We start from the raw sequence: 24,545 nt of genomic DNA, 5'->3' as shown, positions 1-24,545 counted from the left end.
TTATCTATTGGGCCATTAAGGAATTTAAAGCTACATTCAAGTTCAGAGACAAATACACCAAGTCACTTCACAAGATGTCTTCGTACTGTATAAGATTACTAAACCCAGTTCATGCATTGATTTAGGTACTAATTTTGTGGGCCTCCAGCAGAGAAAACTGGATTCACACTTCACAAAACATTAAAGAGAAGCATTTTAGTATGATAAGACTATTAAAAGAAAGTTTTATCCTAGGTTGTGCCTGTATAGGAAGACCAAAGTAATGATGAACCTACATAAAGTCAGAGTTTACAACATTGGGCTTCAAATTAGTGGAAGGATTTAAGCAAGAATACAAATCAAAAGGAGTCTCAGAAGCATGGGAGTAAACCAGGTAAATAGGATTAGAACTATTTGCTCACAGAGGTCCCCTAGTCAACATTTCAGAAATCACAGTGCACAACAAACACAAAACCATTTGTTGCTTCAACTGCACTTCATAAGCATCAATTACATGATACTTGACACCGAACAAAATAAACTCATTTTAAGACATGTCTTTGAAAACATTACACAATAGTATAGATGAGATAATTAGGTCATATAACTGAAGATAAATCAAGGATAGAAATCAAATAATTCATCGACAATAAAGCAGCCATGAGTCATTATTGAACTTGCACTGCATAACTCACCATAACTGTGCTCCTGAGAATGGGAATGTCCATGGCTATGGCTACGTAAAGATTTGTGCCCATGACTGTGCCCATGCTCTCCATGACTATGTCCATGATTTAGTCCAGGAATTCCTCCATTGAAGAGTGAGTGACTATGGCCATGACCTAATGCAACAAACAAAACAGACTAAAGTTGTTAAAGCTCAGTGGTTTGTTTACAGCCTTGCATGACTGTGCAAACTCCACACAAACATTCGCCTTGTGTCTGCGTGGGTTTTTTCCAGGGGCTCCAGTTTCCCCTTCAAAGACCAAAGGTGAGCAAGTTGGGTGATTGGCTATGCTATATTAATGTACAGACTTTGTGGGTTAGCCATGATAAATGTGGGATTATGGTGATCGGGTGAAGAAGGATGCCTCGGTCTGTGTAGGATGCTCTTGGAGAGTCAGTATAGAATCAACAGGCTGATTGGTCTTATTCTGTGCAGGAGGATGACAAGTGCATTTCTGGACGTGAGTTTGCTCGCTGAGCTGGAAGGTTAGTTTTCAGATGTCTGAAAACTAACCTTCCAGCTCAGTGAGCAAACTCACATCCAGAAACTCAACCTGAGCTACAAATCTTCTCAAAACTCGCTAGTGCATTTCTCTTGATTCTTTCACTGGCAAGTCCAGATAAAACTTGTGGCCCATCCCCAATTGCTCCTGAACTGAGTGACTTGCCAGGCCATTTCAGAGGATAGTTAAGAGTTAACCATATTGCTGAGTTTGGAGTACAGGTCAGCCAGATCAGATAACAATGACAGATTTTATTCCCTAAGGGGCATTAGTGAACCAGAGCATCAATTTACAAAGATCAATGACAAGTTCATAGTACTGGTGAGATTAGCTCTCAATTCCAGATTTAATAACAGAATCTAACCCATGCCCCAGAACTTTGACCTGAGCTCCCTGGATAGTTAGCCCAGTGACAATAGCACTATACCATCACCTCCAGTCTGACTGCAATGTGATGAGCTTTATACAGATATGGTTGTTGTTGCATGCTGGGTGGATCTGGCATTACAAACGAACACTTGCCTAGCTCTAGCAGTAAGTCATATTTCTTTACAAAGTTACTTACAAAGTTCAGGTACAACAGCTCAAATGGCTTGGTAAGCAAATCATTGCCTGATGTACTCAGTCACTATGAAAACAAAATGCTACACCTTCCAAAGTTGTTCAGTGCTTTGTAAACTGTTCTTGGCTTTGCTACTTTAATAAGATTTATTCCCCTCAAACATTGCGCAATTAAAATTGCTGACTGGCTGCAAGCGTAGCTACTGTTCATATGGTTTTAGCCATCTACTTAGTGGAAATGTACCACTACATGTGGGTCAAACTCTCATTGTAGTTAAGCCACAGCTTGTCAATGAGCTCAAGTGACAACACAGTGACTCCTGCTGGTACACATGTGGTTGTTAAGTCCGAACAGGTTCTTGTTTGTAATGGGTGTTACTGGCTAAGCCATTGTTTATTGCCCATCTCTAATTGAACTAGTTGGAGCAAGTGATGAACAGAAGTCTTTGGGAGTGTAAGGCCATCCATAGAGCTGTTCGAGACAGTGTTTCAGGATTCTAGCCCAGCCACAGGATGTAGAGAGGTCAGACAAGTGAGCCAAAGCAAAATCCAAACTGAGTGCAAGTGAGCAGGTCAACAAATGCTACCTGACTACTGCAATCAATAATTCCTTCTGTCAGTCATTTTGCCAAAAAATCAAAACCGGACGGATGAGACAATAATAATTGACACGGTTGGAATTTATCCTGCTTTTTGTGGGCAGCACACAACTGCACAGTTTTTCACTTTTTCAGGTACATGCTAGTGCTGTAGCTGTACTGGAATATCTGGAGCACAATTCTTCACTACTGTGGCTGGAACATCCTCAGGGCCCATAGCCTCTGCAGTACCCAAGGCCTTCAGCATTTTAATGATCATATGGCATGACCTGAAGTGGCTGCGGACTGGCTTTTACAAGGCTAATGGCTTGCATAGGAACAGAGAGGAGGCAGAGATCGAACATACATTAGGCATTTCTGGCTGAAGAATTATTGCAAATACAGTAGGTTTAGATTTTGCATGAATATGCTGGGTTTCCTCATCAAGTATGGGGATATTTGTAGACCCTCGTCCAATTCAAGGGGAGACGTGGACATTGCTGGCTCATCAACATTTATTTCCCACCCCTAGTTACCCTCGAGGAGGTGGTGGTGAGCTGCCATCTCCAACCACAGTGGTCTACAGGCTGTATGTTAACACACAATGCCCTTTGGAAGGGAATTCCAGGATTTTGATGCGGCAATTTCTGGTTGCAGCAGCAGCGCGAGCGGGTGCCTGTCGGGAAGCCGGTGAGTCACGGTTTTTGAATCTTTAAAAAGCTTACCTCGTGAATAGGCGGAGGGACGCTGAGCAGGAGCCGACACGAGACTGGTGAGGGAGTGTGTGAGGTAATATATTTGTGTGGTTGCATTACTCAAAACGCTACCCGGGTAGCGTCTCCCACCCATCCTCCTCCTCTAACCGAAAAAAAGGTTGTGTGCGCCTGATTGGTAAGGTAACAAGTTTATTTTTCATTCTTTATTTTTTAAGCCTTGGGAATTTAGAATAATGGGAACGAGGTCAGGGCAGATGAATGTTCCTCCTGCAGAATGTGGGAGGTAAGGGTCACCACTAGTGTCCCTGCTGACTACATCTACAGGAAGTGCACCCAACTCCAGCTCCTTGAAAACCGCGTTAGGGAACTGGAGCTGGAGCTGGATGAACTTCGGATCATTCGGGAGGCAGAGGGGATTATTGAGAGGAGTTACAGGGAGGTAGTCACTCCTCAAGTACAGGAAAAAGGCAGATGGGTTACGGTCAGGGGATGGAAAGGGAACCAGCAGGCAGTGCAGGGATCCCCTGTGGCCATTCCCCTCAACAATAAGTATACCATTTTTTTTTGGTGGGGGGGGAGACAACTTACCAGGGGAAAGCAGTGGGGCACAGCTCTCTGGCACAGAGTCTGTCCCTGCTGCTCAGAAGGGAAGGGGTAAGAGGAGCAGAGCATTAGTCATTGGGGACTCCATGGTTAGGGGGACAGATAGGAGGTTCTGTGGGGATGAGAGAGACTCACGGTTGGTGTGTTGCCTCCCAGGTGCTAGGGTGCGTGATGTCTCTGATCGTGTTTTTGGGATCCTTAAGGGGGAGGGGAAGCAGCCCCAAGTCGTGGTCCACATTGGCACCAACGACATAGGTAGGAAGAGAGACGGGGATTTAAGGCAGAAATTCAGGGAGCTAGGATGGAAGCCGAGAGCTAGGACGAGCTAGGTGCTAGTGCCACGTGCTAGTGAGGTGAGGAATAGGGAGAGAGAGGAGCTAAACATGTGGCTACAGGGATGGTGCAGGAGGGAGGGTTTTGGATTCTTGGATAATTGGGGCTTTTTCTGGAGTAGGTGGGACCTCTACAAGCAAGATGGTCTTCACCTGAACCAGAGGGGTACCGATATCCTGGGGGGGAAATTTGCTAAGGCTGTTCATGTGGGTTTAAACTAATTCAGCAGGGCGACGGGCACCAAAATTGTAGTTCGGCTATAGAAAAGGTTGAGAGTAGGGTGGTCCGAAATAAAGTTTCAGGGAAGCAAGATGGCACCGGCAAGCAAGAAGTTGGATTGAAGTGTGTCTACTTCACTGCCAGGAGCATCCGCAATAAGGTGGGTAAACTTGCAGCATGGGTTAGTACCTGGGACTTCGATGTTGTGGCCATTTCAGAGACATGGATAGAGCAGGGACAGGAATAGTTGTTGCAGGTTCCGGGATTTAGATGTTTCAGTAAGATCAGAGAAGTTGGTAAAAGGGGCGGAGGTGTGGCATTGTTGGTCAAGGACAGTATTACAGTTGCAGAAGGGATGTTTGGGGACTCGTCAACTGAGGTAGTATGGGCTGAGGTTAGAAACAGGAAAGGAGAGATCACCCTGTTGGGATTTTTCTATAGGCCTCCGAATAGTTCCAGAGATGTAGAGGAAAGGATAGCAAAGATGATTCTCGATAGGAGTGAGAGAGACAGGGTAGTTGTCATGGGGGACTTCAACTTTCTAAATATTAACTGGGAACACTGTAGTTCGAGTACTATAGATGGGTCAGTCTTTGTCCAGTGTGTGCAGGAGGGCTTCCTGACACAGTATGTAGATAGGCCAACAAGGGGCGAAGCCACATTAGATTTGGTACTGGGTAATGAGCCCGGCCAGGTGTTAGATTTGGAAGTAGGTGAGCACTTTGGCGATAGCGATCACAATTCTGTTATGTTTAATTGTCCCGCAACTTTCATGACTGGATGTGGCAGGATTGCAGAGCTTGGATATGATTCTTTGGTTGTGAGATTGCTTAGCTCTGTCTATCAATGGCTGCTTATGCTTTTTGGCATGCAAGTAGTCCGGTTTGGTAGCTTCACCAGGTTGACACCTCAATTTAAGATGTGCCAGGAGCTGCTCCTGGCACACCCTCCCACACTCACCATTAGCCATGGTTGATGCCCTGACTTGATGGTAATGGTCAGTGAGGGATATGCCAGTCCATGAGGTTGCCAATTACACTGGAGTACAATTCTGCTGCTGTTGATGGCCCACAGTACATCATGCGTGGGTATTCTTGCATTGCTAGATCTGTTCAAAGTCTGTCCATTTAGCCATGATGTGGAGTTGCTGGTAATGAACAGAGTCGGGCAAATTCAGAAATCACATAACTCCAGGCTATAGTCCAACAGGTTTTATGTGAAAAATTGAACTTTTGGAGCATTGTTCCTTTGTCACCTGAAGGAGTAGAAAGCTTGTGATTTCTGCTGGACTATACTTTGGCGTAGTTTGACTTCTGACTTTGTTCCATTTAGCACTGTGGTAATACCACACAACATACTGGAGGGATCTATTTGTTTATGGGATTGCTTAGCCGTGTCTACTGGATACTGCTTCCACTCTTTATCACCCAAGTATCCCAATGATGTAGCTTCATATGGTGTTGCTGCTCGCACGCCTTCCTGTGCACATAACTGACATGAGTTTGAGCCCCTGCCTTGATGGTCATAGTTGGATGAAGCATATGTCTGGTCATGAGATTATAAACGGTAGTTGAATATAATTCTGCTGCTACTAATAGTTCATAGCATCTCAAGAATGTCCTTTTGAGTCCTAGATTTGTCTCCACTTAGCACAGTCAACATGCAGGATGGATAAAGGGTTGCCAAGTGATGTAATGTACTTAGAAAGTTCAGTTTTGAAATCTAAGAGCTCAAGGCAATAGAGTTCAGTGATTTTTGCATGGATTGAAGATTGGCTACAGGAAACACAATCAGGATTAAATGCATTTTGAAGAAGGGTCACTGGACCCAAAATGTTAGCTCTGCTTTCTCTCCACAGATGCTGCCAGACCCGCTGAGACTTTCCAGCAATTTCTATTTTTGTTTCTGTTTTCTAGCATCCACAGTTCTTTGAAAATGAACCATTTGTAGTTCTCTATTTCCCATCTGGACTTAAAAAAGAAGTCTAACTCAGTCATTATGCCCCCATTGCTCTCTGGGGAAGGAACTGCCATTAGCGAGTAAAAAAAATTCTCACAGTCTTAAATAGGGGGCCATACTTTTAAACTGATTCCCCAGTTCTAATCTCTCCCATAAAGGGGCATTCAGCTGCTATTACACAATCCCTTGGAAAAGGGGAAAACTGTTTTGTAGTCAGGTTTGTCAGAATTGAGATATGAAAACAAGCTGTGAACAGGATACAAAGTGTCTGCAGCAGGTTAGGAGTTGGCAACAATTTGGCACAGAGTATAACGAGTGTGTGTTAACTTGGCAAGATGAAAGAATAATCTTTTAAATGGAGAGCAAATGCAGAATGTTACAATGCAGAAGCATCTGGATGTTCTTGTAAATTAATCACAAAAGGTCAGGATGCAGGTACTGCAGTAAGGAACGTTGGCTGTATTGCAAGGGGAATGGAATATGAAAGTAGGGAAGGCTTGCAACAATTGTATCAGGCATTGGTAAGAGCATGCCTGTACAGTTTTAATGCCCTTTCTTGAGGGATGTACTTTCAACAGAAGCAGTTTAGGGTTGATTCTTCAGAACGGGAGGTTGTCCAGTGAGCAAGGGTTGGACAAGATGGCCGTAAACCTGTGGGAGTTTAAAAGAATGCAAGGTAATCTTATTGATTCTAAGGGTTTGACTCTGGGGATGCTTCGTTACATGTAGAAGTCTAGCACTACAGGCTGATTTACAGTCAGTTACTCTTTATTGTTTTGTTTGTTATCCACAACTAAAAAAATGGAAGGAGAATATCTGTCAGAAAACAGATACTGAAATAGAGTATCAGCATTGGTATGGGACAAGAAACAAGGAGTCTTATTTCATTGTCGAGTACAAACTAACCAAAGGATGAAATCTGTAATGTCTCCCACTGGCACAATTAGTAAACACAAAAGACAAGCCAAGAGTACGTATGAAATGTCAGCAAGGACAAAAAGTAGCTTAACTACACACCATGACCATGAAAAATCCTCTGGACACTTTCTGACCTGGTTTGTTCACAAATAACCCATGCATGGGCTATGGATCTTCATACAAGAACTCAAAGACTCAGCACATCTACTTGTTGATTCAGGCTTCCGTTTATCATCACGCCCACCACATATGGTTTGGGTGGGAGGAGCGGGAGCCCGGGGTATAAGGTGGAAAAAAACGATAAAGAAAAAGCATGAACATGAGAGAGTCAGCATTGACAAATTTTTGGCTCCAAAATATTAAATGTAACCAAACACCTCAGTCTGAAGGTAATACCAACTGCTAGTAACTTTCTAAAATATTCTACCCTACGATAGGGTCTTAATTATCAGCTTAAATAAATTAACAATATGATACTTACAGGGTTTCTACAAGTTCACAGATTTGGTCACTTACCACCATCGTGAGAATGTCCATGTCCACCATGTTTAAAAACAAAAATGCCAACCAAATTCACCAGAAACCCAAGCACAGATATAGATAGCAGCCGGTCGTGGTGCACTTCAGGAGGTTCTAGAGCTCTCTGAAAGAAAATATAAATTCATAAATTCAAAATTTAATTCTAAATACTTGTCAACTCCAGTCAGAAATGTAAAGATTTTTTAACTTTTAGTAAAGGGCCTTTTTTTATGGTTTGTGGATCAGGAAGAAGTGGTGGTACTTTCCAGAAAAACTGTTAAAAGTTCTGTTTTGTTGTTTATACATACACTGATGACATTCAGGTCTACATCCACCACCACTTCTCTCGACTGTTTTTCAATTGTCGCAACGCTTGCTGCACGTCGAGAGGAAACTTCTCTCATCCACTCAACCATTGAGTAGGACAAAGATATTATTTTTGGACACTGCAATAAGCGCCACTCCTTCATTCTTTTCCAAATTAAGTTTCAAAGGTTGAACCAAATATGGTTTCATATCCAAATCAGGACAAGCTTCAAACCAGAGTTCAATGCCTTCATTATGACCACCTATTTTAATAGTGTTAGAGCCTCACCCAGGTCTTGTTCCTCTAGACATAACTATTCCAAGGCATTTGGTGTTTGCCTACAACATTCCAACTTTTTTGAAGTTGAAATCATCCAAAGCTCTGTTGCCCTTACTCGCACCAACCTCAGTTCAGCTGTCACTCATAGTTGCTGCCTTACTGAGACTTCTGGTCAAGCAATGCCTCATCCTTGCTTTCAATTCCTCTGATTTCACCGGCTCTTCATCTCAGTAATTACTTTCAAGCCACGTGCACTCCCCTGCCCCCGCCCAACCCCAGACCATTCTGCCTCCATAACTTTCTTCCTTTCAGACCTACCACTTTGATCAATGTTTTGGTGGTGTTGCATGTCTCTCATGTTGTTGTACAGGAAGCTGTAAGTTAATCAGATAATAGTGACTAATAACTATGGGAAGAGTGTCCAGTTCCTACTAAAATCTCTTTCCTGACAACCCTTCCACTCTTCATTCCTTTACAAAGTGTACCACACCAAAAGCAAGAGCATCTTGCTCTTATTTCTTCAAACTGGTCTTCTCTTGATCATTTCATCCTAATACGAGTTGGTTATTGCTACACAATTTGCTCGAAAATTCACTTATCTGGCTTGATGTCAAATTATTTTATAATGACCCTGTGAAATGCATATTAAAAAGGTGTTAAGTATAAAGGTCGATGTTCTAATTCAAAATCTACTTGCTGCACAGAAAAAAAAAGCCCGCATTTTGCCTCTATCTACTGTGTTAGCCAATATATTCTTCACCAGATGCCCAGTATTCAAAACAGGGTCCAACAATAATTTAACAGTAATTTTCAGTTGTCCATTAAATGTTTTACTTCTGTACTTGGACTCCTGCTTCTCACCATTTCGCAAATGCTTAAGCCGAAAGTGGCTCAGTTCGCATTTCTGCGCACTACTCCATTTCCCAGGGTTATGCCAAGCAGAATTACCTTTTGCCCAGAGCTGGGAAATAAGTTACCAGGCGCCAATTTTTCATTATAAAAAACTTGTGTGTTTTGGAACTGTAAAGTGAACACAGAGTGAAAGTAGCAGCTTGTTTACAAAAAACAAACTGTTTTTTGCTCATGAGGCCAGGTCTGAAAGTTAATTGCAGGCTGTTTCTTGTTTAAAGCATGTGCTATAAAATGCTTTGAATACAGATAGGCTTTCTGATCTAAAAAATGGCAGATATCGCATGTTAGGTGGGACCTAAGAGAGACAGACAGTCTAACAAAGAGAAACCAGAGTGTGACTTGGTTTTTTTGTGTTTTACATCAGAAGGATCGTGCCAGTGAAAACTCCTGGCCAGATGTTTGATTGCTCTCTGGTCATTCTCTCATTACCAACTTACTGAAACTCAGAACAGAATCTGTTAAAAGAATTTAATGAATATTCCTCAAAGCCTACTGGAAGCTACCTGCATGCACTGGTGTTTTCGGAAACCGAGCAAGACATAATCCTGCGTGCCAGGGGTGTTACAGATCATGGAGTCAGCTAAAGGGAACTAGCCAATTACATCTCATTCAGAATCATGGAGTCACACATCATACCCTTCAGTCCAACTCATCCACACTGACCATGTTTCCCAAACTAAACTACTTCCACTGACCTGCATTTGGCTCATATCCCTCTGAACTTTTCATTTTTCTTTCCAAAATGTCTTTCAAATGCCCTAACTCTACCTGCACCTATTATGTTCTCTGGCAGTTCCACTCCACATACAAACCAGCCTCCATGTGCAAAAGTTGTCCCTCAGCTCCCTTCTAAATTTTTCTCCTGTCACCTGAAAAAAATTCCAAACACTAGGGAAAAGACCTTTGCTTTTTACTTCACCCATACCCCTCATGATTTTATACATTTCTATAAAGGTCACCCCTCAACCTCCTATGGTCCAGTGAAAAAGTCCCAACTTATTATAAATCTTTTCTACACCCTCTCCAATTTAATAATATCCTTCCCACAACAGGGCAACCAGAAATGTACACAGTAGTGCCAAAGCTGTGTCGCCAATATCCTATACATACGCAACATGACATCTCAACTTCTAAACTCAATGATCTGACTAACAAAGGCAAGTGCACCAAATGTCTTCCTTAACACTCTGTTGCCAGTTTCAATGAACCATGTACCTGAACCCCTAAGTCTCCGTTAAACAATACTCTCCGGGGCCTTAACTTTAATTGTGAAGTGCTGCCCTCGTTCATCTTACCAAAATTCAACACCTCACACTTGTCGTCTAGATTATACTCCATCTGCCACTCCTTGGCCCATTGGCCCAACTGATCAAGATCCCTTTGTAATCTTACATACCCTTCCTCACTATCTACTATGCCATCAAACTTGGAGTCATCCACAAACTTAGTAACCATGCTTCCTAAATTTTCATCCAAATCATTTCTATAAAAGACAAACAACAGTGGATCCAGTACTGATCCTCACAGAACACCACTGGTCACAGTCCTCCAGTTTGAAAACCTATCCTCCACCACCACCCTCTGTATCCAATCATCAAGCCAATTCTGTATCTATTTGTCAAGCTCTCCCTGAATCACATGTGAGCCAACTTTACTAACGAGCATACCATGCAGAACTCTGCTGAAGGCCTCGCCAAAGTCCACACAGATGTCTACTACTCTGCCCTCATCCATTTTCTTATCACTTCCTCCAAATAAAAAACTCAAGTTTGAAAGACATGATTTCCCACACACAAAGCCACACTGACTACTCCCAATGAAGCCTGGCCTCTCCAAATGCATGTGAATCCCATCTCAGAATCCCCTCCAACAAGTTATCAACCATTGATGTCAGACTCACTGGTCTGTCATTCCCTGGATTCTTGTTGCATCCTTTCTTAAATACAGGGAGCTCTCCTTTAAAGTGTTCCAGCAATGCAAATTGGCTATAACATGATTGATGAATAAGGGAACAGTATTTAACATAATCCCCAGAATATTTAGCAGTAGAGAACTGCAACAAAGTGAAAACAACTGTGGGAGATACTACCAGTAAGCAGGTGATGTGATCATCAGTGACTAAGTTTTGTTGATGTTTCTGACAGGTAAATGGTCTTGCCCATGAATGCATTTAGCTGTTGGTGCCTGGGCAATGCTGTTGGCAAATGGCTTGTTATTGTTTCTAATAGGTCTTTGCCATGGATGGTGTTCATATTCATTGGAGAAAATCCCAATCAATGTTATGTGATGCTGCTGGAGATTAGATAATGGTTCTTGGTCACTGGATTTTACCGCTGGGTTTTTTTTTGCTGCGGAATCATGTTAGTCTTGAGCACTGGGTGATATTATTCCAGGGCATGTTTGATACTGCTGGAGTTTTTGTGCTTATGTCGGAAGCTGGATACTGTTGGTGACCGTAGGCTTCATTTTGCTGTCGAGCCAACACTGTCTGTGGTAGTTTAGACTTACTGCTGATAGGTGATTAACCCTGCTGGCAGTAGCAGAACGTAGCTCTGGGCTTGCTATTCATGATCGTGACTGGACGGTGAAGAATACCATTCAACTTTGGGTGTGAATGTATGTGTTGTGGTGCGTGGGAGGTGAATCTATGGCTGCAAAGAAGAATCTGTAAATCTGCTCGTTACTGTCTGTTTCTTTGAACCATGATACTGTTAACTGTAAACTGAGCTCTGTCGCTTTATTAACTGTCCCACTTCTATTGAACTAATAATGCTACTTGCGACTGGATGAAGGTCTGCCCCTAACCCTGCTTTTCCCATAGGGCCTATGTGCTCCCTATTTGCTCCTGATATACTTGCAGAAGCTCTTTGGACTCTAACTTTACCTGCAAAGTTGCTCACATCCCCTTTCAGCCCTCCTGACTGCCCTAAGAATGCCCCTCCTCCCCTTGTAATCTTCAAAAGATTATCACATCCCAGTTGCTGATACCTGACATATGCCACCTCATTCTTGACCAGAACCTCAATATGTCTATTCACCCATTATTCCCTACTCCTACCAGCCTTACCCTTCACTCTAACAGGAAGATACTGCTTCTGAATGCTCCTCCCACTTGAGTGCCTCCCACTTACCAGTCATCCTTTCACCTGCAAACAATCTGACTCAATCAACTTTTGAATGTTGCTATCTCATAGTCAAAATTAGCCTCACTCCAACTCAGAACTTTAACTTTTATACAAGGCCTATCCTTTTTCCATAACTACTTTGAAACAAATTGAATTATGGTCATTGGCCCCAAAGTGCAAACACTTCAGTCCCTTACCCAGAATTATTTCCCAAAATAATATCAAGTTTCACTCCTTCTCTGGTACGTACACCAATATATTGATAAAGAAAAATTTCTTGAACACATTAAACAATTTCTTCCCCATCCAAGCCCTTAACATTACGGCAGTCTCAATCTATGTTTGGAAAATTAGTGCTTTAATATTACAACCCATCTATCCTTATCTATATGCAAGATCTCTCTACAGTTTCCTGCTGACCAAGGGGCAGGGGTCCTTTTGTCAAGATGATAACCCATTTCTTATTTCTAAGCTCCAGTAAAACTATATGGGTGGACAATCTTCCAGGAATATCCTCCCCAAGCACAGCAACAATGGTTTCCCCAATCAAAAACACCATTCCCCCTCCTCTCTCTCTTCCTTTTCCATCCTTCCTATAGTATTTAAACCTTAGAAAATTAAGCTGCCAGTCCTATCACTCCCTCAGCCACATTTGTGATAGCTATAATATCCCAGTCCAATGTTCCCATACATGCCAAATTCATCCAGCTTACTGGTCAGATCTCTTGCACTGAAATAAACAGTTTAATTCAACAGTTACCCCCTTCTCTTACGTGCTCTTGTCTGCCTTATCCAATACAATTTCTCACTTTAACTTCCAAACCATCCTCAGCATTCTCCCTATTCTCACTATTGCTTAGGATCCCAGTACCTGACCTCCATAGTAGTTTAAAAGTTTCCTTTGATTTATCCTCCAATTCTGCCTGTTTGTCTTTCTTTGTGTGTGAGTATGCTAAAATCAAGGAAGGTTGGGTTTAAAATCATAGAAATTAGATTATGTTCTGATTAAAAATTTCCTCTGCCAAGAACATTATTAATACTTGTTAAATCTTTTGTATACTAGTGTCTGGTACTGGTTATTCAAAATCTATTTTGGAACCATTGGGGTCAACTTTGAGGATCACTAAACATTTTTTTTTAAAAAACTGTGCTGCTAATGCAGGAATAGGGAGGCTGATTTTATGTGGCTGCACATTCAAATATCAAGTTCTAGAGATAAAATTGATTTGTTTCTGTGGGGCATCATTGGCTCTTATACTTTAAACACAGTTTTAATAAAAGGTGTCTCTGTCCTTGTCTACCATAGAGTGAGCTCCACCAAACAAGTCTTATTCAAGAGATATAATAAAACCAGCTTAATTTTATAAATATAAGTTCTTTTTTTAAATCCTGCAGTGATCATAATCAGGTCAATTAGCTGACCTTCCTCAATGCAAAAGACAGAGACTGCAAGAGCAAGCAAGCGCTCAATACAGTGGCTGTATTGTCTAAAATGATTCACTAGCAGATTATTCCTTACCCCAGTTAAGTTAGAAGTTAAATATAGGAAGCTCTAAGAAGTTTCAGAGGGTCAGCCAAACAATGTTTTGCCACAAGTTTCTACGGAGGCAGAGACAACAAAAAAAAAATTCACTAAAAATGGTTTTATATATTTAACCTTTTCAAGAGTAGAAAGTGAGGTTAAAGTAGACAACTTTAAAGAGAAAAGCATTGGCACACACAATACAAATTATTCTGTTCATGCTGTAATTTCTAGATTCCTGAATTTGCTCAATGGTTAACTCCTTTGATAGTGCAGTGGTGATGGTAGATCCAACTATCTTCCGAAAAAGGCCAAACTACCGCTGCAAACCACCTTAGACCCTAACTCCCACTGACCCAAAGAAATAAAATTGGTTTCACCTGTACTCAAAACGGATAAGGCAATAAGCATATAACTGAGATATATCAGATAGTCTCATGTGTATCCTAAACGTGCATTATAGAGCTATGAGCTATCTGCTTTCAACTAAGGTGGAAACTACCAGTATTTTTAAGTTGGGGGTGAAGTAGAGAAAATAGCCACAGTTTCAGCTTCTGATAATGACGACATTTAGAGTTGGGCTTAGCTATGACACATGTTATAATCAATAGCTCACCCACACTTGCTGCCTAAAGTCACTAAAAACCTTAAGTCCTGTAGGGGCATATGATCACAAGCAAGTTGGTAACATCTTCAAGAGAATAAAATGGGAGAGAAGAAAAATTGGAGATCACTTGAAAATATTGGAATTGAATCTCTACAGTGTGATACAAGGTGGCCTAAGGCATCACCGAAATTCAACTCCAAAGACAGGGGTTAAATCACGTTTTCAAAGCGCAGAAACACACAAAGATCACTTCACCAAGCAACTGATGCAAATCTCATTCAACTCAAACTGACACTTGAGTCAGGAATTTTACAGCATGGAATGAGGCCCTTTAGCCCACTGTGTCCATACCAATCATCAGACACCCATCTAAGCTAATTTTTAAATAGATTTCCCAGCCCTTGGACCATAGCCTCATATGCTATGGCATTTCAAGTCCTCATCTAAATAGCTCTTGCAGGATCTTGCCTCTACCACCCTATTAGGCAGTGGGTTCAAGACACACACCACTCTGGGTTTAAAACAAAAATTTCCTCAAACCCCCAATCAAACTCCTGCTCCTTACCATGAAAGAGTGGCCCCCGATTGCTGACCCCTCTACGAAAGCAAAAGTATTTCTTCCTATCTACTCTGCCAATGCCCCTCAGAACTTTGCATTCCTCAATGTTTTCTAAGGCAGAAACATGATGTTACAACAAGATCACTCAACTTTAAACACTAACTCTATTCTCTCGACAGATGCTGTCAGACCTTCTGGGTTTCTCCCATCAATTCTTTTTGGGAGTCTTCCAACCTATGAAGGGTAGCGTAATTGCTGAATCATTCCCCAGCTCAGGCAACATCCTTGTGAATCCCTTCTGCATCCTCTCTTGTACAATCATTTCTTTCCTCTAAATGAATATTAACCAATGCTTTTTCCAAGTCCTTTTTTCGCTTTCCTAATTTATATCTTCAAGCAGCCTCCAAACTTTCTGTACAATTCTACTGTTTTGAGCTTTTGGCATCCTTTATCCAGGTTCCTTTCTACCCCCCACCCCCCACCCCCTTTGACAGATAGAGCTGACGTATAGTCATAATGCCTTTCACTGACCAACCTCTATTCCTTCTGAGAAAATGAAAAAGGCTGTGAAGATCAGAAATAATCCATTCACAAATCCAGCCAAAACTTCTGCTCGCACATATCTGCCAAAAGAAAACAAAATACAATATGAAGGAATAGTATAATCATCTTGTTACAACATGACCAAGAACATCAACTGGTTTCTTCAAAATTGCTAAACATAATTGTTCAAAATAACCAGACAGTGTAAATGATGTCTTTCCTCTAATAGTATATTGTGGCTTGTACTATTTTGTAATTCATCCCTTTATTGTCTACACATTACTTGCCTCAATCATGGCAACCCAAGATACAGTCCAGGCTCCATATTCATTTCTTATAGCATGTTTCCCCTTTATCTACCAAATGTAACCATTTCCTGATCCCAAATTTGGATGCACTTTATTGATAATAACAGACTAAAACTCCATGCAAAATTATGATATGTAAAAAGAAAGGCTCTGTCAAACTGTCTCATCTGTGATACCCACAAACCCAAATGCTTTTTCAATTATCAACAGTGACTCAAACGATCACAGAAGCTATGGTCAGAATGGAAGCTACAACTGTAGACGTGCATGTGATTGGTGAAAACATCATTAATACATTTGGGCAAAGAGAAGCATAAAAATTATTTTTAAGAAGGAAAAGCAGCATCAACATATATGAAGGTGGGATCAGCTAAGGGGAGGAGGGAAGATAATAAATGTCAAATTCCTGTTTTACTTTAGACAGAAATAAAAATAAAATACAACAGATCTATGGCTTTTGCAGATAAATAATTGTAAGAGTTTAAAATTTATTCACAATTAAAACAAACTTTAGGACAGTTTGTGATTCAGTCTAGGACAGACAGTAACCTTCCCAAAACCATGTCAGCAACTGGAAAGAAAACAGGAGGGGACTGATTATCAAAAAGAAAAAAAACCGCTACTAATCAAACATCAATAAGACATCATGCTCTTACCCATAGGAAAAGGTATCATTCGACCGCCACCTGGAGATCACAGATGCTGCCAATCCAGCCAGAAGGGCAGTACAATCAAAGAACATATGGAATGAATCTGAAATGAGACCTAAACTAAAGCACAACAGATCAAAGTCAACACATTTCCAACAGAACTCCAGAGTTAATATGGTACAATTCCATTTGAGTCTCAAGTCTATTTCAGACTGTAATAGACCAGACCATCCATGTAGATACAGCCAACATAGGGAGAACAAAGAATAAAGTTCGGCATTGTCAGTATGAGGAGATGCCAAACGAGCAGAACATTAAAGATTGTAACTTCTGCATTATTACCCAAGACACATACAAATTGGCATATGGCAAATGAGATGACAGACAGTAGCTCGAGAGTTCTTTGACTCAAAGACTTGGTGAGGGAAAAGTGGATACCAGTGGGGCAGTGGCAGCACTTGTGAAGTGGGACTGTACTAAGGGGATAACATCTACCTGAACCATGCTGGGGCCAGTGTGCTTGCCAGCCACATAATGACAGAAGTAGAGGATTTTGAAACTAAAACTAAGTACTGGGGCAAGGATCAAACTTGGGAAGTCAGGGTAAATCCAGAGGAAGATAAAAAGTAAATTTGCCAGATTCCTACTGGACCATAGGGCTGCTTTCTCTTAAGTCCTCTCATGACTTATTTTTCTACCTGTTGTGTCATCAGCAAATTTGACAATCATGCCTTCTGCCAGTTTTAGCTCCCTTAAGAAAGATATACTGTCAAAGTCAGTCCAGAGAAGGCTCACTAGGTTGATCCTAGGTGTGGAAGAATTTTCTTAGGAGGAGAGATTGAGTCGGTTGGGTTTGCACTCATTGGGGTCGAGAAAAACGAGAGGAGACTTTACTGAAACCTACAAGATTCTCATGGGGAACTGACAGGGTTGTTTCCCTTTCTTGGAGAATGTAGGGCCGGAGGACATAACCTCAGGAAACGCCCATTTAAGACAAAAGGTGAGGTGGAATTTTTTCCTCTCAGAAGTTAGTGAATCTGTGGAATTCTATATCACACAGAGGGCTTTAAATGCTGGGGTGTTATGTATATTCAAGGCTGAGACGGACAGATTTAGACTCATTAAGAGAATTAAGTGTAATGAAATAAAGGCAAGAAAGTGGAGTTGAAGATTATCAGATTAACTGTAATCTCATTGAATGACAGAGGTGGGCTCAATGGACAGAATGGCCAATTTCTGCCCCCATATCATTCAAATGATTTGCAAACGTCAAGGTCCCACAATTGTGGAAAGCCACTCGCTTCATCTTGCCAACCTGAAAGAACCATTTATGCCTACTCTGCTTCCTGTTAGCCAGCCCATTTACAATTTATGCCAAAATATCATTCCCTATACCATGACCTTTTATTTTCTGTAATCCTTCTTGTCGCATTTTAACAAATGCTTTCTGAAAAATCCAAGTGCAGTATAACCATTGGTTCCCCATAATTCACAGCACATTTCTTCCACAAATCACGCCATATTGAAAGCAGTTTCACATTTGACCACAAAATCTTGTCGTCAACTCTGCTTAAATTACCTTGAACTGATCTAAACGCCATCCTAAGTCCTTTAATAATAGTTGCTAATATTTTCCCCAATTACAGACACAAGCTAACTAGCCTGTACCTTCCTGTTTACTATCAATTAAAGGTGAAAAAAGATGTCAGAGGCGGATCTCCATGCAGCTAACTGCTCCCTTAACTTGCTGGTATGTCACTTATCCCTTAACCTATTGGGCTACTTCAAAAAACACAACATGGTAACATATATAGTAGACTTAAGTGTCCCGCACTGGACTCTGAAGTAACAGAACAGGTTAAACCTTTGCCCTGAATGAGAGAAAGAGAGTTGGCATCTCAAATCCAACATGGCACCCCTTCAGTTTTAGACTCCCTTCCTTTCTCTCCAGAAATTCTGTCAAACCTGCTGAGTTTTGATGACACTGTATGTTGTCTCAGGGCAAGTCTTCAAATTCAACGAATAAAATCTGGAATATGATGCAAACTCTGTGATGGTGACTACAACTACCATAATTGATTGTCATAAAAGCCCAGCTGGTTTAGTAATGTCCTTTAGGGAGGGAACTCTTATTGGTTGGCCCCACACGTGACTCTAGACCTATAAACAATGTGGTTGACAAGGGGAGTGCCATAAGGATCCGTGCTGGGCCCTCAACCTTTTAAAATTCACATCAATAACATATACATGTTGTAATAACATATAACAATAACATATTGGATGAGTATATGGACATACATGGAATAGTGTAGTTTGGATGGGCTTGAGATCGGTATGACAGGTCAGCACAACATCGAGGGCCGAAGGGCCTGTACTGTGCTGTAATGTTCTATGTTCTATATACAATGGGAGCAAAAGCGTGGTATTTAAATTCACAACTGACATCAAGGTAGGTAAGAATGTTATGAAGAAGAGATAAGAAAGTTGCAGACAGTTATAAATAGGTTGAGTGAGCATTTGGCAGATGGAGTACAATAGGAGAAAATGTGAAATTGTCATCTTTGGCAGGAAGGATAACAAAGCAGAGTACTTGTTCAGCAGGAAGTGAGTTTAGAATTCGGAAGAGTAGAGGAATTTAAGTGGTCGAGAGCATGAGTCTCAAGAAGTTAGCATTCAGGTGCAGCAACTGACTAATGAGATGCTATCCTTTATTACAAGTGGAATTGAACACAGTGAGGAATGTCACATTTCAGTATACAGGGCATTGGTGAGATAATAGAGTTTTAGTGTCTTTATTTAAGGAAGATCTAAGTGTCAGATCACAGGATATTTGCTGGATTGATACCTCGAATACATGGATTGTCTTATGAGGCACGGTTTAGTTTATAAGATTTTGAATGAATGGTCTTGTTTTAATATTAGAGATAGTTTACTTTTTTTTGAAACCTTGGAGGGTTGTGAAACTTTTGGAGCACTGTTTCGCAAAGTGATGGAGATAGAATTGTTGAATATTTTTAAAACGTGAGTGATTAGGTTCTTAGGCAAGAAAATCAAGTGCGATTGGAGTGTGGAATTTGAAACACAAACAAATGATCAGCTGCGATCTTACTGAATGGTCCAGAAGGCTCGTGGGCACAAGTGATCTACAATTACTGTTTCTTCTGTTTGTATTTTCCCCTCCTCCTTTGAATAACAGTTTGCATACCTCAAATAAGGCAGTTTTGAAAAATTAAAACCAATGTATCAACTATCCTACAAGTCACTTCTTTTGAAACCTTGAAATGAAATTCATCATGACCTGGTCACTTGCTAGCCTGCAGTTCTAACAATTTAGACCACAGACTCCCTACAGTATGGAAACAGATCCTCTGGCCCAACAAGTCCACACTGACACTCAATATCCCACCCAAACCCATTCCCCAATAACCCACCTAATCTACACACTACTGAACATTATGGGCGATTTAGCATGACCAATCCACCTAGCCTGCACGTCTTTGGATTGTGGGAGGAGACTGGCACCCCCAGAGGAAACCCACGCAGACACAAGGAGAACGTGCAAGCTCCACACGGACAGTCGCCTGAGGGTGGAATCGAACCCGGGTGCCTGGCACTGTGAGGCAGCTGTGCTAACCACTGAGCCACAATGCTGCCCCAATTTACTCAGTGCAACTTCTCTGATGGTCGTAATTTTCCTGAGTTTCTCCACCTCTTCCATTTTCTGGAATATGGCTGATTTGGGATGTTCCTGGCATGGGGAAGCGATGGTGCAGTGGTATTATCGCTGGGCTGTTAATCCAGAGACCCAGATCATGTTCTGGGAAACCGGTTTAAATCCTGCCATAGCAAATGATTGAATTTGAATTCAACAAAAATATCTGGAATTAAGGGTCTAATGATGACCATGCAGCCATTGCTGATTATCGGGAAAAAACTCATCTGGTTCACTAATGTACTTTAGGGAAGGAAACTGCCATCCTTACCTGGTCTGGCCTACATGTGACTCCAGATCCACAGCAATGTAGTTGACCCCTAACAGCTCTCTGGGCAATTAGGGATGGGCAATAAATGCTGCCTAGCCGCCATGCCCTCAACCTGTTAATGAATAATGAAAAAAATCTGCCAAAGTGAAGATTGACACAAAGTATCTGGTCAACTCACCCATGTCATATTATTTTCCATTACCAATTAGCCACACTCAGTTTATATGTGACCAATGTTACTTCACTAAATTTTTTTAAAAACAATTCAAAAACTCATCAGAGATAATGGGAACTGCAGATGCTGGAGATTCCAAGATAATAAAATGTGAGGCTGGATGAACACAGCAGGCCAAGCAGCATCTCAGGAGCACAAAAGCTGACGTTTCGGGCCTAGACGCCTAGGCCCGAAACGTCAGCTTTTGTGCTCCTGAGATGCTGCTTGGCCTGCTGTGTTCATCCAGCCTCACATTTTATTATCAAAAACTCATCTCCTATTTTCATATTTCCTTACTGTTTTTCATGTACTCCCATTTTATCCTCAACTTTTTGATCATTAATTTGAGGTGTTTTACATACTGTCCAATATTCTAACCCGTCACCTGTCCTTGCACAATTACAGGACATGTCTTGGCTTTAAGATTGATACTATTTTCAACCTTTCTAGTTAACTGCAGATGATTGATCTGTTCCTTATAACGTGTCTTACTTTTTGTAATTTATTTATTCTGGAATATCCCCTCAAATTCTGCCACTACATCTCTGTTGACCTATTCTTTAACATGATTAACCAATTCGTGTCAGCAAACTTTAATTTACGAAAGTAACATAAAACAAATTTCTAGAAATTCAGCAGGTCTGACAACATCTGTGGAGAAAAAGCAATTAACATTTTGACCCTTCTTTAGGGCTGATTTTATGCCCTTATTACAAAAGTACGAAAACAGCCTCTCACCCTGAAACTGAATGAAAAGTTCAATGATTAATGGCTGTTGCCACCTATGGGTGCTTTCATGATCAGATTATTAATTAACCCTATCTCATGGCACAACATCAGGTCCAATATAGCCTGCCTCTGAGTCCAGAAGGTACTGTTCTAAAATCTTTGTGTCAAAAAAAACCTATGAAGTTGTCAATGATGCTGCCTTTGTCTAGTTTACTTTTCTAGCTAAACACATCAAATCTTTGACAATTATCACAACAGTAAAGTATTAATAAATATTTTGTGCAATATTGGGCTCCACGAGATAGCACCTAGGCTTCAACAAGAGCACAAAACTGGAATACCATCTGTACACAGAATTATGAATACCAAGGGAAAACTGTTGGTCAGTTATTGTAACATCTATCATTGGGAAAATGCTAGCCTCTCTTATAAAGGATGTAACAACAGAATATTTTGAAATATCTAATATGACCAAGCAGAATCAGCATGGCCTCATGAAGGGGGAAAAAAAATCAAGCCTAACAAATTTAGTGAAATCCTTTAAGGTTACAAGGAGGGTAGCAGTGGCTGTAATACATTTAGATTTTCAGAAGGCATTTGGTAAGGTACCCCACATTAGGATAATGTGAGTGACCATGGTGTTGGAGGCAGTATATTAGCACGGATAGGATAAATCAGAACACAGATTTTTTTTTGGGGGGGGGGGGGAAAAGAGGGGTAGGAGGCGGTAGGGTGGAAGAATGGTGATATGTAACTAGTGGAGTGCCAGAGGGATCAGTGCTGGGGCTACACTATTTACAATAAACATTAATGATTTGGATGAGGGAAGTGAATTACTACAGCCCGATTTGTGGATGACACAAGCATACAGAGGAGGAGAAGTGGAGAGGATAGCACAGAGTATACAGAGGTAGATGGACATGTTATGTAAGATAAAGTGTTGAGCTGGATGAACACAGCAAGCCAAGCAGCAGCTTAGGAGCACAAAAGCTGATGTTTCGTCCTAGATTCTCCAGCATCTGCAGTTCCCATTATCTCTGGACATGTTATGAAAGTGGACAAAAACATGGTAGTTAAATATTATGGGGATAAATATGCAGTTATGCGTTTTGGCAAGATGATAAGAGGAGTGAACATTATTTAAATGGAAAAAGACTGCAAAATTCGACAGGGCAGAGGGATTTGGGAGTCCTAATGCAGGAATCACAAAAAGCTAGCATCCAAGTTCAGCAGGTAAGAGGGAAGTTTAATGGAATACTGGCCTTTATTTCAAAAAAAAGGAACAGAATATTTAAAAAATGGAGAGACCATGCAAAACAGCATTGTGAACAGTTTTGGGCCCCTTATCCAAGCAAAGACAGACTGGCATTGAAGACAGTCCAGACTAGGTTGACTCCAGGAATGGAGGAACTATCTTAAGAGGACAGATTTAATATGCTGGGCCTGTACTCATTGGAGTTTAGAAGACTGTGCGGTGACTATATTGAGGAGTACTTAACAAGGTAAATGCAAAAAGGTTGTTTCCCCTCATAGGATCAGCAGATCACCAGCTATTTCTGCAACATTTTGCTTTTCCAGTTCAATTCTAATTATATTTGTGGTAAATAGAAATAGTTATCAGGAGTTAAGAATAAAGGGCTACAAAGCTTAAACAAAAGAAATCCAGATGAAGGAATAAATTAATTTCTGGGTAGTGGAATGCACATACAGTATTAATGGATTATGGCAGAGAACTATATTGTGTTAGCTTGATCAATGGATATCAGAGCAGCTTGTTAAATATGGATTGAACTAGTTGAGCTCAATGGCCTACCTCTATGTTAATGTATACACTTGGCAAACAAGGAAGGAGACATAATCTGGCACCTTTGAATCAATTGGTAATATCCTTTCCTTAAATGCTGTGGACTCAGTCCAACTCCAGGAACTTAATCAGATGGCTGGGCTAACATTTTAAGTGGAGCACAAAAAGAATGTTTCATTCTTTCAGATCAGATATTAAACCAAGGCCCCATCCGATCCAAGATAAACATGAATTATCCTTAATACTCAAAGACCAGAAACATTCTGCATTGTGTACTGGCAATTATTTACAGTCCAGAGCAATACCACAAATAATAGGAGATAACAAGGTGTTAGAGCTGGATGAAGACAGCAGGTCAAGCAGCAGAGGTGCAGGAACGCTGACATTTTGGGCCTAGACCCTTTACCACAATTAATATCACTGTTTCCCTGTTTAGTGGAACTTTTGCTGTGCAACAATTTGGCAGCCAACCTGCTTGTAACAACAGTAACCACCCTTCAAAAGTATTTAATTGATCCAAGCTGTTTGGGACATCTTGAGTTCATTGATCCCACAACCAAAACAAATTAAAACCACCATTTAGTTTACTGGATTTTGGTACGCACACAGTCAGTTTGGTTACCTTGACTGTCTACATTACACTAGCAGTGAATCTGTTATAATAAGCTCTGGAGCATCCGTATAAAAAATCAAAAACATGAAAAAAATGTAAGTTATTTCTTTCACATCTGACCACGATCTCTCAAACAAATATACCAGACCCAAGTCAAATACTGTGTTCCGACACGATCGGCCCAGACACAGGTCAGACTGATTTGGGAAAGGTAATACTTCCATTCTTCCATTCCTGGCAGCGGTCGGTGCGCGGGAGGGGAAATGCCATAGCGCGGTGGTGTTTTTCCCCCACTTCCTCCTAGGAAGCGCGACGTGGCAATGAATCGGGGCCGGGCCCACTCTCCCCGGCGCCTCACCTGTTGCTCCAGATCCCATACAGCAGCTCGACGAAAGCGAAGGAGAGATTGAGCATCAGAAAGAAGAAGAGGTTCCGGGACGTGGAGTCCGACAGGATAGACCTGGCAGGGGGAGGGAGGAAGGGAACAGAAAGGATGTCAGCGGAAGAGACTTAAGCGGCGCGGCCCTGCCCGGTACCCAGAGCCCGGGCCACGGGCCAGCTCCTCGGCGCATGGCCCGCCGCTGGAGGCCGCTCACTCTCATCGTGTCCAAAGGGCCATCCGTCCCCTCAACACCCACCTAAACCAACCCGAGACCTTGCGCAGCAGGTTGAGTCGAGGCGGCTTGTACTCATCGTCCTTTATGGAGAGGGGTAACATGGTCGGTCACAGCCGCCGCTCCACGGCAACTGCACTGATTATCACTACTTGCCGCAAC

General features: G+C 41.5%; 1 protein-coding gene across 1 annotated transcript in view; it reads right to left on the bottom strand.

The window, feature by feature from the left end:
* slc30a7 (solute carrier family 30 member 7) overlaps positions 1 to 24,545 on the bottom strand; it is a 53,042-nt gene extending 28,497 nt beyond the window's left edge. Inside the window, exons 1-6 of the mRNA XM_048538832.2 lie at positions 24,408 to 24,545; positions 24,128 to 24,229; positions 16,433 to 16,546; positions 15,461 to 15,548; positions 7,612 to 7,738; positions 675 to 821 (exon numbers count right to left, since the gene is read on the bottom strand). Of these exons, the coding sequence (XP_048394789.1) occupies positions 675 to 821; positions 7,612 to 7,738; positions 15,461 to 15,548; positions 16,433 to 16,546; positions 24,128 to 24,229; positions 24,408 to 24,487 (658 nt within the window). The 5' untranslated portion in view covers positions 24,488 to 24,545. The remainder of the gene's footprint in view (positions 1 to 674; positions 822 to 7,611; positions 7,739 to 15,460; positions 15,549 to 16,432; positions 16,547 to 24,127; positions 24,230 to 24,407) is intronic.

The sequence above is a fragment of the Stegostoma tigrinum genome, chromosome 8 (genome assembly GCF_030684315.1).
Source record: "Stegostoma tigrinum isolate sSteTig4 chromosome 8, sSteTig4.hap1, whole genome shotgun sequence".
Lineage (NCBI taxonomy): Eukaryota > Metazoa > Chordata > Chondrichthyes > Orectolobiformes > Stegostomatidae > Stegostoma > Stegostoma tigrinum.
Note: the sequence above shows the minus strand (reverse complement) of the source record. Positions and strands in the feature narration are given on the sequence as shown.